Source organism: Semicossyphus pulcher, unplaced genomic scaffold, assembly GCF_022749685.1.
Source record: "Semicossyphus pulcher isolate SPU_LCO1_2020_fin unplaced genomic scaffold, fSemPul1.0.p SCAF_12, whole genome shotgun sequence".
NCBI lineage: Eukaryota > Metazoa > Chordata > Actinopteri > Labriformes > Labridae > Semicossyphus > Semicossyphus pulcher.
In genome coordinates this window covers 13,691,086-13,707,371 of record NW_027211626.1, presented here as the reverse complement: position 1 = coordinate 13,707,371, position 16,286 = coordinate 13,691,086, and the positions used below count along the sequence as shown (strand labels likewise).

The 16,286-nt window shown below is 40.2% G+C and overlaps 1 protein-coding gene across 1 annotated transcript in view; it reads right to left on the bottom strand.

Annotated features, from left to right (window-relative positions):
* Nucleotides 1-16,286, bottom strand: part of arid5b (AT-rich interaction domain 5B) — a 78,224-nt gene that overhangs the window by 38,185 nt on the left and 23,753 nt on the right. The window contains exon 4 of the mRNA XM_069659165.1: nt 7,507-7,737. Coding sequence (XP_069515266.1) covers nt 7,507-7,737 — 231 coding nt within the window. The remainder of the gene's footprint in view (nt 1-7,506; nt 7,738-16,286) is intronic.

Here is a 16,286-nt window from a genome sequence, read left to right as displayed (position 1 = left end):
GAAGAAAACTACACATAAAACAGGATATATTTGGTGTATTCTTTCAAATGGCTCCTTTTTGGGAAATTAACTTGGATGTCAGAGTGTCTGTGAGAGAACAGGGAGAGATCTCAAAACAATCACTACTCATAGCCGCAACATGTGATGATAGTGTCACAAGAAAAATGTTTTATTGTGTTGGAACACAGATTAGGACGATTTTATTTCACTGCAAACAGACTTCACACTGTAGTGTAATGAAAAAGGAAGTAACTTAACATTTAAGATTTAGATAACTTGGAAATTCAAATCTCTAAGTTATACAGGGGTAGAATGCTCCAAGACAGATAGCAGCATATATCAGTCAGAAATACATTTCTGAATTGGGGCAAGACTTAAACTGGGATGCAATCTTGGAAAATGTCACCGGTGCTTTGAGAAACCCCAACCATCAGTATTTGAAATTTTGTCATAAAGCAGATCTAACACCGAGAATTAGACACCAAATGGGATCGGTACCAGACCCTTATTTTTCCCTCTTCTCTCCTGGTACTGTTGGCTCTTTATACATGCTGTATAGGAATGTCCAGGGGTTTTCGGTCTGTGGGGGAAGGCTATTACTGCCATTACAAAACTAACAGGGCTACAATTTCCAATGGACCCAGCTGTACATCTTTTAAATGACTCCTCTCACCTTTCCCTTAAGGACAAAACACGCAAACTCTGGCTGGCAGGCCTGAGAGGAGTAAAGAAGATTATGGTCCAGCGGTGGAAACCTTCTCGTGCTATTTCAAGGCTTTTCTGGACATTTGTTACCTGGAACTATAATCAGCAAGAATCAATGATGCACAACTTTTAATGTTTCACAAATTTGATATCTAATATAGAGGATCTTCTATCTACATAAATGCTGTGTGTGTGTATGTTTCTATCCTGTTGGTTGGTGGTGGTGATAGGGAGATTAAGGGTTAATGTTCTAGATTACTTGAAATGAAACCGACTATATGTCTATATTGTATTGATCTCAACAATAAAACATAAGCAAAATAAGTAGCATGATAATGCTAAAACATTTCAGCAAAATACGTAATCAAGATAATAACACACTTTTGTAACATTAGTATAATGCTGTTTTTCTCTGAATTAATACGAAGTAAATGAGAGTAGTTATAAAGGAGAAATGCTGTGTATATGAACTAATAATTCCTGCTTAAGTTACCATTATATTGTACGGGGATCTTAACTAAAATGAGCACTGTCCTTATCTAATATTTAAAACTTAGTTTAAGTCAAAGTGTAGCACCTTTTAACATGTTTTGATTGAATAAAGATTATTATTTTTATGAGGCTTAAGTTTAAAGGGATTGTATAAACATTTATATAAACTCCTCTCTTCTCTCGTGTGAGTGGTGACAGCTGGACACTGTTTAGAGAGATTTCACTGATTATATCAAACAGGGGGAAACAAAAATAGCAGTTTCAGAGGTGTGGAGGACACGTCATGCTGTGGCCCTTTAAAAGTTAGTGTATAACCGGCTGTTCTTTCTTCCTCGACTCGTCAATAATCCTCAGCCCCGCTCCTCTGTGAAACCTTTGCACTGTAAATAACAGGTTTAGAAAAGCCTCTCCCCTATAGCCTGATGCGTACAGTATTTATCTCTCTGTGCTGTTTGCTAAAAATAGATAAGCAGCAATGCAAAGTAATACGTGAAGGGCTGGTGTGTGGCTGATGACATAATAGGGACAATCAGGAAGAGTGTCTTATATGGGCCAGAAGTCGTGCTAATGCTGCTAATGCTAGTACAAGGAAGTGCTTATAGTTAAAATAGAGTCAATACAGGGTATGAATAAGACACATTGTCCCTTATAGCATGGCATGCTTAGTTATGTAACAGAGCTATAATGTACTAATATGGATCTTTCATTTCCTGTTTAAACCTTACACATATAAAAGGCTGTACTTTAAGTGGCCAGATGTTCAGTTATTGTTATATACAGTCCACATCCTGATTATGAAATCAGACTATACAGATACAGCATGTCCTCTTTTCTCCTCTAAATTTCTCCTCTACGGCCTCTGTATACCATGACATATGGACGATGAAAAATTCATGGGCTGGTGGTTAACACAAATCTGCAGAGGAGATGGGAAAACATGAGCTTAGCAAGCAGTTTGCCTATTACATTAACAGACGGGGCTGTCATGGGACGGTATTGGCGTATGCATATTCCATCTAATCTGATTTCATGTTTAAAGAGGCAGCGAGAAAGTGGTTCAACTTGTGGAAACAATGACATCATACTGTATGTTCATCTGGTGACCCAGCCCAATCAGGCTAACAGGGACTGAATGTTTTACAGATATTATCTCGCAGCGCAGGGTTAAGATTTGAGCATGCACGCTGCTTTTCATTTTCCGTCTCCTCATCTGTACTCCTTTAACGCAGCATATTTCAAAATCAGTTTCAGTGAGAAAACCAGAGACCAAACAGGAAATCTTTCTTTTTCTGTCAAACACAGATGCAACACAGTCAGACAGGCAGAAACACCCTCATAAATACACACCAAGCACGACCAAATACAGCCACAGATGTACTCAACTCGCACACACGCACCACAGATCAAAAATAGACGGTAAAATTCTGTTTATGATCAGTGCATCTGGACAATTTTAATATATTGAAGCAATAAATAGTTTTTTATACTCCCTCCCACCCTTAGGGGATTACAAAAAAGGGATTCCAAAGGATTGCACTCAAAATGTTTCTTTTTAATAAAAATCAAACCAGCACTGAGCGAGAGATATTTCAAACAAAACACACTGAGCCGAGCATGAAATATATAGTTTCTGTGCCAAGGAAGGAGACCTGGGGAATATATAGCACAGAAGAGAAAGAGCAAAAAGGGAGGAAGAGAAAGGGGGGGGGTGTTGCTCATCTCAACTGCTTTGCCTCAAACATGATTGCCTCACTAACTTTCAAAATACTGTTGATTTAAGCAGTGTGCACACAAGGAGTGTCGGGTTTCTGAAAGGGTGGAGGGCGACAGGGGGGGAGAGGGAGGTCAGCAGAACTTCAAAATCAGAGAAATGGGAAAAATGTTGGTTGTGATATTTTCCTTAACAGACGCCCCAAATGAGTGACAGTCGAGCTGCTGTGAAGATCTGCGGAGTGGATCTCGTCGCAGGTCAAGCTTACAAATGTTTATGTTGCTGCTTTGTCGCACATACAGTGTCTGTGCCAAATGAATGTGAGTAATACTCCACGCAACCATGACGGCTAATAGCAAAACCTTGAACCTTGTCATCTGTCATTCAGCTCTGCAAAGGCCTGGCCCACTCAAACTATTCCTGGCTTTTTCTCACAACAGAGAAGCTGGCAGTTAAGCGAATATTATTATAGTACAGTATGTAAGACCTCCTTTATTCTTCGATTTATATAAGAGCTTGTTTTTATCTAGTATGTCAGAGTGCAGGGAGTTAGCACTGTAAGGAATACGCGTCTTATTTTTCCTTTTCCGCCATTCTGCAGTGCTGATATTACTTTCCTCCTGGCAAGAAAATTAAATTGGGGACACAAAGTAGCATGGGTATAATCAATCCACGCAGGCAGAGAGTGCATGATAATTATAAACAAAAACTGTGTCATTCCCCGTGAGGAAAGCAGCTGCAGGGGTGACAGGCGATGCTGAACATAAATATGGATCACAGGACTAAAGATCTGCGATCTGACGCAACCGCGGTTTTTGCTCGAGCTGGTTTTAAAAGCACGGCGGTGACGCGGACGTGAAAAACATGAATATAGATCGAGTTGGGAAGAGATCCGACTACTGTCCTTGTCGTAGCGTGGACGGCCTTACATCATCGAGAGGAGTCGGAGTACAACATATATGGTGATTTATACCGTTGGAATTACAGATGATAATAATAATCTGCTGCTGGTTACATAATAAATCTGCCTGTTTACGTTGTTAATATACACTGTAGTGATGTGTTGAAGCCACAATAATGCTACTCAGAATAGACTCGATTCCAACACCAGGCTTTCATCTGATTTACAGCTACATTTCACACAATACTGTACCAACAGGCTTTCTGAAAATCTGCAATAGCACTTCTTTTTTTTCTTTTTTTTCCTGAGGCCTCTCGTCTCCTCCACCCCCTGAGGTAGCCTGACACACTTTCATGAATTAGCCGAGACAAGACGGACGGCTATTAGAGCTGCCACAGCAGATTTGGCTGAATATAAAAGGTCAGAATTAGCATTAAGAGAAGCAAAGAAGAAAGTCCTAAAACTGCTCCCCAGATCAATTTTTAACTTTTTAATATTTCTCAGCTGCACAGTATTTCCTTCTTACGTGTCCACAGCGCTGGTATTTATCCTAATAAAGGTGGATTTAATATGGCTTTTATTGCCGCTTTTTTTTGATACGGAGCCTGTAAATGGCAGGAGAACTTTACTCAGCAGTTGTGTGTGTGTGTCTAAGTGCGAATGTGCAAACATTCATGTGTGTTTGTGCCTATAAGTAAGACGCCCTTGGGGCCTTAGTTCAGTTGGCAGGGAGATGGAAATTACTTAGCTCTGCTGTTTTGAAACAAATCACAAACAAGTCTCCTAGCAGCAATTCGAGCAGAAATAAAAGCCTGCTTTAGACCTAGTAAACCTTCATGTGAATAACTTTAGAAATCTGGTTGCCTTAGTCAAAAAAAATAAAAAGTAGAACTCCCTTTGGCTCTGAAAATAAACCTTTAGCTTAAATGTGGCTCACAGAGGAATGGCATTATTGAGCCAAGCGAATGAGCAACAGCAGCCACAGGATGTTAGCGTTACTATTCATAACTTATTTTCCTATGCCTAAAACCGTTTTCCCTTCTGGTCTCACCTCTGCCGCTCTCTTAAAAATGCAATTACCTACTGGCAAATTTACAGGAAAAGAAAAACAATGACTTTTGACCAGAGGAGCCGTTACTGTGAATGTCAAATTGATGCTGCACAAGAGCCCGCTGAGCTCCACCGTGCTGCCGAGCAGAGGAAATATAAAGAGAGATGAATCACATTATTCCTTTGTTTTAGCCCAGCTCGGGGTTAATAAAATGTGTGGATTCATGAGCGGCAGGGAAAGCACAGTGAATGGCAAATAGACATGTTGAAGCACTTCAAAATTCCTCACTGGAACCACAGAATGTTTTTCAAAGGTGTGACTGGTGAGAGTGTTTGAATGGAGGTCACTGGTGTTCGTAAACAGAGAGACACGTCTGAGGTCAAACTAACAGAGACTAAACGGAAAAACAATATCGACAGCTTATCGAAAAGTTAAAGACGGTCAATAATATTGTACTGACTGTAACTAAAAGAGCATGTTCAGTCCAGATGGTTTCAATTCATTCGCCAATAAAAGCACAAATAAAAGAGTTATTATGTAAGCGAAGGAGTGATGAGTGAAATGAGCGCCCAGCAACCAAAACTTAATTACAGTAATGGAACAAGTAGCAAAGACTTCCTCATTAAGAGTTATAAAACAACAAATATAGGAAACCCAATAACTATTTGACGCTGCTTTTCATTCACATCAAAGCAAACTGACATGTATTATAAAAGCCTCCTGGGGTTTAAGCTGTGTTGCAGCTGCCAAGAGAAAACAAGTCAATCCAGATTTGTTTTTTTTGTAAATGTACATAAATAAGGACAAAGTATTCCTTCATTAAATTAGAAAAGCCTTGTACGTCTTTAGCTAGAAAGAACATTTAACCTAGTACTGCACTCCGATAGAATTGTCCTTAAACTATGACTATGGATTTTGTTCAATTGTAATATTTCCCCAGTCAGTAGGTGTATGAAAGCCACAGGAGACTTAAGCTCTTGTCAGAACTAACAAGTGTTGCTACTGGGAACGAGGCAAAGAGTTTTACAGTCCGACATGTTAGCTGCTACTGGATGCTAATTGAGTTCAATTGTTTTGACGTTTGCTCTGTAAATATCTTACTCCTGTATTTGTCTTAACTCTGCATTGAAACTAATTGGACTTGGCTGACAACTTCCAGTAGATAAACATTATTAATAAGATATTTTTAGTGACTTAATATTGTCTTTCTGAGTACAATCTCTTAAATTTAGCTTTATTAGCAGCCAGTAGCAGTTTAGAGCAACAGTTTAGTTTTTTTTAAATCTAAGAATCATACAGCAGAGTCAGAGATATTAGCTGTTTCCAAATCCAGGGGCTGCATCCTTCAAGGGGGGGATTTTAAGGCTGATTGCGTCACAGTGGCGCGTCGAAGGCTGTCCCAAGTCGAAGGCTCCTTCAGATGCAGCCGACAAATGCGTACTCCTTTTCCCAGCCTAACGTATCTTGAGATTCATTGCGTGCCAATTCAAACAAGATGGCGGAGGAATACACTTTTAAATGTAACACTTTTTGGATTCAACTCAATCCAATAGCTGGTGATACACATGTTAAAGAAACAAAAGGGCCCTTGAAACAAATTATCTTTAAAATATTAAGGTTAAGTTACGTGACGTGAGTTATGCTATCTAGTTGGCCCGCGGGCTACCTGTTGCTAGGCGGCAGCAGCAGCGTTTGGTGGCACCAAGCTAAGGGACAGAACAGCAGGTGATGCAAACAGGAAATCCTCCATAGACCAGACCGACTCATTTCAGTTCGGCTTTGGCGGGCTACACAGTATATGAATGGCTCATCCTCCGCAGACTGCTTCCTTTGAAGGATGCAGCCCCTGAATTGAGGCAGCTATTGCCTTTTTTTCCCAAACATTAATATTCATTATCTAAACCTTCAACCGGCATTACCTACAAAACAACTTTATCGCACACACTTCAGTCAGAGATATGCGAGTGTGATGCTAGTAGCAGCTAATGTAGCTTGAGACGCCCTAGCAGAGATGAGGAACTAGCTACAGAGGTTTGGTAAGGTAGCTGTTTTCAACAACACAGCCCCACATATTTTTTTCATTTTTATGTGTTATGAAGTTACATATGCAGTAGGCCAGAAGTATAATAGGACAACTGCACTTTTCAGAGGTGCTAAAAGCCGGAAACGGAGCGTGTTTTCTCAGCTCATAATATACTGTAATTTTGAAGATGCACGTTTTTCCTAAAGGACAGCAGCTATTTGAATTTAACACAGGAGCTTATTTTTTTGCCCTTTAAAAGTCTTCATTTTGACTGGAAAATTAACATTTTAAATGGACTGAAGTACATTTTCTGGGATTTCACACAATGGAACTAAATAGCTTGGCCCAAAAAGCGCAAACACTGTCCATTTTTCACTAAAAGCAGACTTGAACAAATGGTTGGGGTAACCATAATGACATAATTGAAAGTTTGAGATGAACCGTACTGTGAGAATGAGTTTAAAGTGCCTGCTTACATTCAGAGTTTAGGACATGAGGAGTTTGATGTTTCCTGGGGCAAAGTGCAACACTCCAAACACCATAAACTGTCACTGTAATGGCTGTTGGCATTTCAGATGAGCTAATATGATAACTACAATCAAATCTCCAGCTGCTTCACTCACCGAACTCGTCGCAGATGCTCTCGTTCTGCAGAAGGGCGGGATTTTCGAAGGTGTCCCGGCAGTACAGGATCCTCGTGCTCCCTCCCAACGCAGCGATGCCGCCCAGTGCCAGCACTGTGTGGTCTATGAGCAGAGAGGACGGCTGCTCCCTGAGCCGCGCTAACACTGAGCGGTAGCGGCAATACTGGGGGTAACTGAGGACCAAAACCTTCCGCCCGTCCTCCTCCTGGCCTGGAAAACACACAAAATACAGACACACGGTTAGAAGGTCCGCAGAGATATTACACAGTAAAATTTGACCTTCAATAAGAAGTGTTTTTTAGGGAAATGGAGAACATTTTGGTTTTTTAAGTGCCCATGTAGGATTTGTAGAGAATTGCAGCACTTAATTTTTGAGGACACATTCACTCCTCCATTTCTCTTTATTCTGTTATTCTCTCTCATAAGAGTAGATATGTCTACTCTTATATTCAAGCACATCCATTCACACACAACATCTTTATTCCTATGTGATTCTCTTTGGGCTACATATTTGTAAGAAAGGTGCGCTATAAATAAAATTAAGTTGAGTTTAAGGAAATGAATCACATAATAGAAACATGATATAATATTTGATGTTTAACGGCTAGTTTAAAATAATGTTCATCTAAGGCTGACACCATTTCCTTATACTAACAATACATTTCACTATACTGACATAACACTCTTTCATGTAAACTGTACAAACATGTTATGTCGTCGGGCCGCATGCTTGAAATGCATGACATGCAACGCTGTTGGGGTGACAGCAGGAGTGTCAACAGCAACTCTACAAGCTCGCAACTTTGACTGACAAGGTCTTTTTAACAAGCGAGTTCGAGATGGGAAATCCTCGGAGCAATTTAGACGAGGCAGGGGTGAACGGGTGCTTGCGTACGTGCATGTGAGGCCGCCTGCTGACCTTGTTACCCTACAACCACATACACGTATGAATCTATTTATACAACATGGGAACACAGAATCATTTATGAGAAAACTTATTGTTAAATGCAAACTGTGAGTAAACTATAAAGTTTTCTATCTTGCTGTAAAAGATAGGGTCTTTGGTTTGACAGTAGACAAAGTTGGTTGATAACAAAGTAGTGAGAGACCTCCCATTAGAGCCAAACTTTACCACCATATTGACTGTTTTGTTCCTGGTGTGGGCATACTATTAAAATTCCTCGGACAGTGTGTGCGTCTGACTAATGCATCATCACCTGTGACAAAGAACTGGCAAATAAATCTCTGCTGTTATTTGGAAAAACCGTGGACAGGAAGTGAAACAGTAAACTGCAATAAAAGCGAAGAAGATATGCTTATCGACAGATCTGACTGTTAATATTTGACTCAAGACGAAATTAATAGTCTACAGTTACACCTACTCAGGTAGACAGTGACAACACGTGATGTTTAGCAGGCGTAATGCCATATTTAGGTACATAGTTTAGCGTGATAGCATGGTACTGTTTGCTAATCAGCACTAAAAACAAAGTACAATTCAGGCTAAAGGGAGCGCTGTCAATAGTTTGGCTGTTTGATATTTGGACATTGATAATCCTGCTCATGACATTTCCTTGTCTCTTACAAACAAACTGAACAAGCAGACTTTTATTAAATTAAGCTTCTTTATTCTGCTTTTATTGAATCCTTGCTCACAATTTATCATCCTCTATATGTTGTGCAAATAACAGAGCGCTAGCTGTTGAGGCTGCAGGTTACAGATGGTGATTAAAATGACAGTTCTTATTCAGTCCTTTGTAATTATATCAGAACATCTCCAACCACCCACACAACAGAAATATTATAATCCAAGACTAATTACACGCTCAATAATTGTTTTTTAATGTAGGAGGAGATGGAACTGGTGAAATAGGGAACTTTAGGAGAGAAATATATGAATGTGCCACAAAGTGGACCCAATGTCTTCCCCTGGATGCAGGAGATCTGTGTTCAGATACATATGATTATATCTTTACTGCCTATAATGTTTAACTCTCTCTTTATTAAACAGGCCTGATTGTACCCTCCATAAACATAGAAAGGAAATGATCTGAATTAGCATGTTGACTTATAAAATCACACACCAAGTTCCTGTATTACCTTGTCAGTTAGCATTTTATAGATTGATTGATCATTCCGTCCATAAAATGCCATTAATATAGTTTAAATGTATTCATTTTGATAAGATAGAAGTGTAAGCAATCCTCTAAATATGAACATCTGAGAATCTGAAACCAATGAATTTGTTCACTTTGCTTCAAATGACTCACATGGTTATTCAGAAAAACAGTCGCGGATTCACTAACTGATTTAATTAACTAATCGTTTCAGCACTCACGTCACATTGTGTGCACTCACTTGCTCTCAGTAGTGTGTTGTTTGAAACTGGAGAGCTAATATTTTTCTAGCTTACAAAGCCGACTACACGGTTCAACAGTTGATGAAGCAGAGTCAGGCAGTTTGAAACAGGATTTTTACATGAATTATTCACTGTGCTGTCTGCTTTTACAAAGCCCTCGGACATGACATTCATGGGAATTTCTGCTGGTGAGTTAATATTTCAAGGATGGCTAACTAGCGAAGCGTTTCACCTTGCCTTCCTAAAGACAAACAGGCAGTTTAAAAAGGCCTATTTAAAAATGTATTCCCCCCCTCTTTCATGTTATTTTGTCGAGCTGGAGGCTGATAGCATCGTGGAAATGTGCAGCAGAAACAGGGGAGGAAGGACAGCATTCATAGCATATTTATAGCAGCTGCATTCCTGACAATCAGCGTAATTAGTTCCACTGTACTCCAGTAAGACGACCACTTCAAAAGAAATTATTAAAAGCACTGAACCAGCACACACACAAAGACAGCCTGTGTAGAGTTAGGTGGCACGAAGCCTACAGATGCATAAACACACATAAGTCTACGTACATGCACTCGCATATCACGCTGCAGATGCACACGTTCATTAAAGATTGCAGCAGTTGTCGTATGCAATTACAGCTCAGAGGTAGCGCAGGCTTTGTTTCCAAATGTCAGGATTTTATTGTAAGCGGTCACCGTCAGACCTGCTCTTTCTCCCGAGGACCCTCACACAGCATTTCACTTGATGAGATTCAATTTGGAGAGAGAGCCGCAGGGCATTAATAACTGTACAGAGGCGCTGCAATGTATGCACGTCGGTGTAAGTGTGTGTGTTGGTGCATGTAATGTAAAATGAGCGTACACGCGCTTAAATAAAAAAAGAAAATCCTTTTGTTGTTACAGTCCGACCTTTCAAAATAAAGGACGTCCTTATCTTTACGTAAGCTTTCTAATTGGTTGGGGCTGTGGCTGCAGAGCGAGAGAGCTGGAAGACAGCGTGAGAACATTATGCAATTTGTTTCTCTCTCTCTCTCTGGATATCTTTTCTATTTTCTCTGTCTGTCTGTCTGTCTGTCTGTCTCTCCTGGTGGCAGTGTAGCGTGTTGATCAAACAGCTGCAGTGTGGGAGATTATTTTCAGAACACGCTGTAAAGCTCCTGACCTCATAAACTACAATAGTGTCAGGGTCATAACTGCTCTGCAGGACAGCTGACATTACACTCAGGGCAGCGCTCAATAAATTCTAATACAAAACAATATAAAGTAAACTGGTAAAGTTAGACAGGTACAAAATTTCGTAATGTATTACACTAAAAAAAGCCACAGCATTGATGCTACACTACACATCAACTTGTGCAGCACTACTCAGCCTGTAAAAAGCGTTGTATAATGTTTTGTGCAGCTCAAGAGGAGCTTTCCAAAGTCTGAAAATAACCCTGGTGATGTCATAGTGATGTCATCAGGGTTGGGTTGCATGCTACAACTGTATAACCAAAAGCATGTGTTACAAACTTGGAGGCATGGAGTATAAGAGAAATGGAGATTTACGAGCCAAGAGAGCCCTAATGAAAGATGAACTATAGAGTTGCATCGTGGGAAATGTAGGTTCCATTGTTGGGATAAAAAGTCAGAATATGTGCTTCAATTTTGCTGCATTTAAAGACAAAATCTGGCAAGTTAAACAATGTATGAAATAATCTGACAAATACAACACAAAACAGCTTAAGAAGATGAACAATGTCGTCCTTATTCAGGTGGGTTTTTAACTGTAGTTTTAAAGCACTATTATGCTGTATAATAACTGGCTCTGGAGCAGTAAAAAGATACGCTCGCTCTCCATTTGCTCTTAGTCAGACAAACAGCTAAAACCTTGATCAGTTGCGTTATGGCTTCTTTTTACTGCTTCTGCTCGTAACTTTTATTATTATGGTTGTTGTTAGAGTAGTAGCATAGAAGCTCAATAACAAGACACATTACAAGCTGTGACGATGGTATGAAATTGTATACACTTCCTGCCTCCTGAGTGGGGAGGAATAAAGCCTTAAGGAAATAAAACACTTGGCGCAGAAGAGATTTAATGCCTGTGCCTTATATTGCCGCTGGTTTTAATTGCTTGCTAAATATCTGATATCAAGATAGTACCCCTTTAAATTTCTCATTGAGAGGGAGTAGATATGGGACCATGTGCTAGCCTCCTAAAGGAGCAGTGGGGTGGCAAAACCCATGTGACACACATACAGGAAATGAGTCTAAGTGTGCCGTCTCCTCTCTGAAGTGTTATTTTTAGTGTTGGTGGCTTAACAGACTAAACTGTGAGAGTTTCACAACATTAAAGCTGTACTTTGTTAGGTTGAAGTCGCAAAAATTACCTGGTAAGGTTGAGGAAAAGATCATGATTTGGGATAAAACGTTAAATCAAAGTTGGCATTTGTTTTCACACGCTCTCTTATCCAATCACAGCACAGGAGAGATAGTCAATCAAAGCACAGCAGGGGGGCAGGGGGGGGCAAGGCAGAACTCCAGTGAGAAAAAAACATCTTTGGTAGTAGTAGAAGGACGCCTACAGTAAAATACTATAGCTCTGCCATGCAAAAGCAGCGGTAATATTAGCATACGTCTGGTCCTATTTAGGAGTCTGGCAGCAGAACTTTAAACACTTCAAGGATGACTGACTAACTCAAGTATAAAGTACATTACAATAATGTAACCAGGAGGCGACAAAGGCATGGATGAGTTTAGCTGTCTTAAGATGACAGGATGAGCCTGATCTTACTAACATTCCCCAGATTAAAGAAGCGTGACTGAACCAGTTTCGTAATATGCAAATTAAAATGCAAACAGGAGTCTAATTTTTTACATTTTCAGTCGCAGGAATAACACGACGAGAGAAAGAGTGGAGATATTATTGAACTGCAGGGCTGAAGATTAAAATGCATGCTTCCACTTAAAGTTTAAACCCTCCACCCCCTGATGTCAGGAGGACAATTATATAAAATGGATGGTCTGCTAAACTCATTTGAGGCCTGGAATACTTTTAAAATTACATCAGTCACATAGTTTCACAAAGCAGTCTTTATTCATAGAGGCATAATGTAGAGTTAAAGGTATTGTTTAGACCAAAGAGACTGCACAACGAATCAATACAGTATGTTGCTGCTTTGGCTTTGTAGGATTGTTCTTTGTTATGAATCATGACCCGAGGGATGAGACAGATGCCACATAACTGAAAGGCAACCGAGCACGAAGGAAGCTACAGTATATCTGTTTAATTTATCCGAAAGACAAAAGCATACAAACATCTGTCACTCAGGTGCCGCAATATTATTCTTCTAGCACCTCTTTTAATCAAAAGCTTCACAAGCAGAGATGGAGAGCAAAGCGCAGAACAAACAGCGAATAAAAGGAGAAGTTACAGTGCAGGGCTTTTGTTTTTTAGACGTATTGATTCTGAAGATGTGGCTTCCAGGAGATCGTCATTTTCTATTCGCAACAGCGCAAAAAAGCTGCTAGCAGACACCTCAAATAATACATTTGGAAATCCATCACAGAGAATTTTTCATGTGGCGTTTAAGGAAGTAGGGACATTTGAGAGTCGTCTGCCAAACAGAAACTTTTTTAACGAGAACATGATGAAATTCGTATCGTCCTCATTGCAACATCTGTATCTGCTTCCTGTTCATCTTCCTCTCACAGTTACTCATGAATGAGATGTGTTTAGCAGCTGACTCTTTGTTCTTGGACATCATGGACGCTGAATTTCCCTTGAACACAGGATCGCATGTCAAATCAGGCAAATCACTAACAGTGAATATCAATAAAGGCTGAGTCTTTGCAAGTGGATTGTTTTGCCTACAATGACGTTAAATTAAACTGGGGTCAAACAACTAGTCGAATAATCAATTAGTTGACCATTTTTTTTTAGCTTAAGATCGATTTCTGAAGACGTGTTTCTGCCTTCTTATACCTCTTTCCCACAAAAATTAGCACGTTGACGCCGGCTTTTCACACCCGGGAAGACCCGCTAATAAATGCTGATTGTCTCTTTTCCCACTGCCAGTGGAGTATACTCCTTTCGGTCTCCTTTCTGATGCGTCACCGTCTGACGTCACAAGCGCGCTGGAAACAGGGTTAGTAAACAATAGTACGCACAAAAAACTTATTTACTCTTTGATAAGCAGCATGGAAGCTAATGAAGATGTTACGGCGGTTGTATTTATTACTCATACAGTCCATCAAACTCAGCGGCAACAAATTTAGAACAAAGTTCGAGCGGAGATTAGCTCGTCGACTCGGGTTTTGTGTTGAGGCAATTATTACCCGGGTTTACTGCAGAGTCATTTGACACCGGTCTGAATGCCGATTGCAACCTTTCCCAGTAAGCACAAAAGCCGGTTGTTAGCGGGTGTTTTCTGACCAGTGGGAAAGTGGCTTTAATGTGAGGATGTGCTGCTTTTCTCATAAATGCATGTCAAATATACGAAAATATATCTTCGCATTTAGATCCAACAAAACAGGCAAAATGACTCTAGGTTGAACATGTGGAGTGCATTTTGCTGTATTTTATAGAGTTTGAAAACAATAATTGGATTTATCTTAAAATCAGTCGACATAATGATAATAATTGTTAGTTGCAGCCCTGAACTAAACGTGGAAAGACAAGAATACGTCAAAAAGCTTGTTGCTGCAGCCTGTTTAGGAACAGAACAGTGACTCAAAAGTACTAGGGGGTTATAGTTTATGTGCACAAACATGCAAAGCAACTATAAAATCCATTAAACAAACAAATACTGAAGTACTGAAGCTGCAAGGGCAGCTCTGCAGTCCACATTAGACTGGTAAAGTCATTAGCTCCATTAGCTGTCATGAGACCCTCTGCGCAGTAAAACACAGATCTCAATCTACTCCAACACAGTAAAAGCAGCATGCTGTAATATATGTGGACAATATTTGGCTCATAAATATGACAAAATTATATTTAACAAAGCAGGATGGATTTAGTGTTTGTGGGGGAAATATTCCAGGGAGGCGTCTCTTGCTTGGAGGAAAACTGCTTGACAAAAAGGATCTTGTGTAAGAGAAGAGGCCAACAGGGGCAGAAATAGATATGATGGGAACCAGCACTGAAACGTCATGATAGCAGATATAATTAAAGAATATTTGCTGTAATTGCACTGAAAGAAAAATGTCTGCCTCTCTTCAATAACCAGCATGATAAATTACTCGTCGTAATCAAAATCTCAGAAATGCTGCATATGACATGAAAGTCATTAGTTGTGGTTGAAGCAGCTGCTCCGCTGGATGAATAGCTATTGCAATGTTTGATGAAACATCATTGATATCATTGAATTTCAAAAACAGGAAAATAAAAAGGCTGATGTACCGCTGCATGTCGGAGATCTACTTTTATTGGTGAATTTCTGTAGCAGCTTTTGAGAATAAAAACTAGTCGTAATAAGAGGGCTGCTGACAGTTAAAAGCGGATCTGCGCCGGCTAATTAAAACCCAAAAGTGACTCATGTTAGTTGTGTCATTTAAATTCACCCAAGCTTAAAAATATTCAGAACTGCCCACAAGCTCTGACAAGATCTTTCAGGGCAAGTGTGCTCATTTCTCCTGTCACAGCGGAGCAGGAAAAAGCTGAAAACCATTACTCTCATGCTCCCTGTCACCCGCTGTAGTCCTTAAATCACTCACTTGCCTCAAATTTGCTGTTGTCAACATTTCCACATTATCTGCCCGGCCGAGGAATTTACTGGATCCCCCTGCTGCTTTTGTGGGCTTGGCGAGAAATGGCAAGGCATGTAACCCAAAGCCAATGTCGGGTTGATATTTGATGTGTATTTTTTCAGCTTTTTTAACACCAAAACAAGCCAAAAAGCATTAAAAATAGGCAGAATGTAATAAAAGTAGTGAGAAAAAGAGAAAAACTGAGGGGAAAGGAGAGAGGAGAAGATTCTTGTTTGGTATTCTCACGCCGTCCTGAAGGCTCTCTGCTCCGTGCTCTGTATTGATCTCCGAGGCTGCCCTGTTTCCATTTAGCCTCTTCTCATAATATATAACACATCTCTGATTCATCCGCCTTCTCTCTCTCTCTCTATCCGTCTCTCCCTCTCTCTCACTTCTCAATGAGGGGACATGACACTGAGAGGGGGCCATATAAGCAGCAGCAGGCGCCCGATCTGGCTATTGGTTTCATGTTATTGAAACCTGACCAAATAAAGAGGGAATGGCATCTGTCAATGACACCAAATGGAAATGAAGCGCAGGGGAGGAGGAGGCGGGTGGGCGTCACAATTTCACTCGCGGCAACCTTGTGTTTTCTATGGAGAGAGAATTACATAAAACAATGGAATAAATTCATTTGCATGATTCATCGCTCGTCCAATCTGTGAATGACTACACGCTTG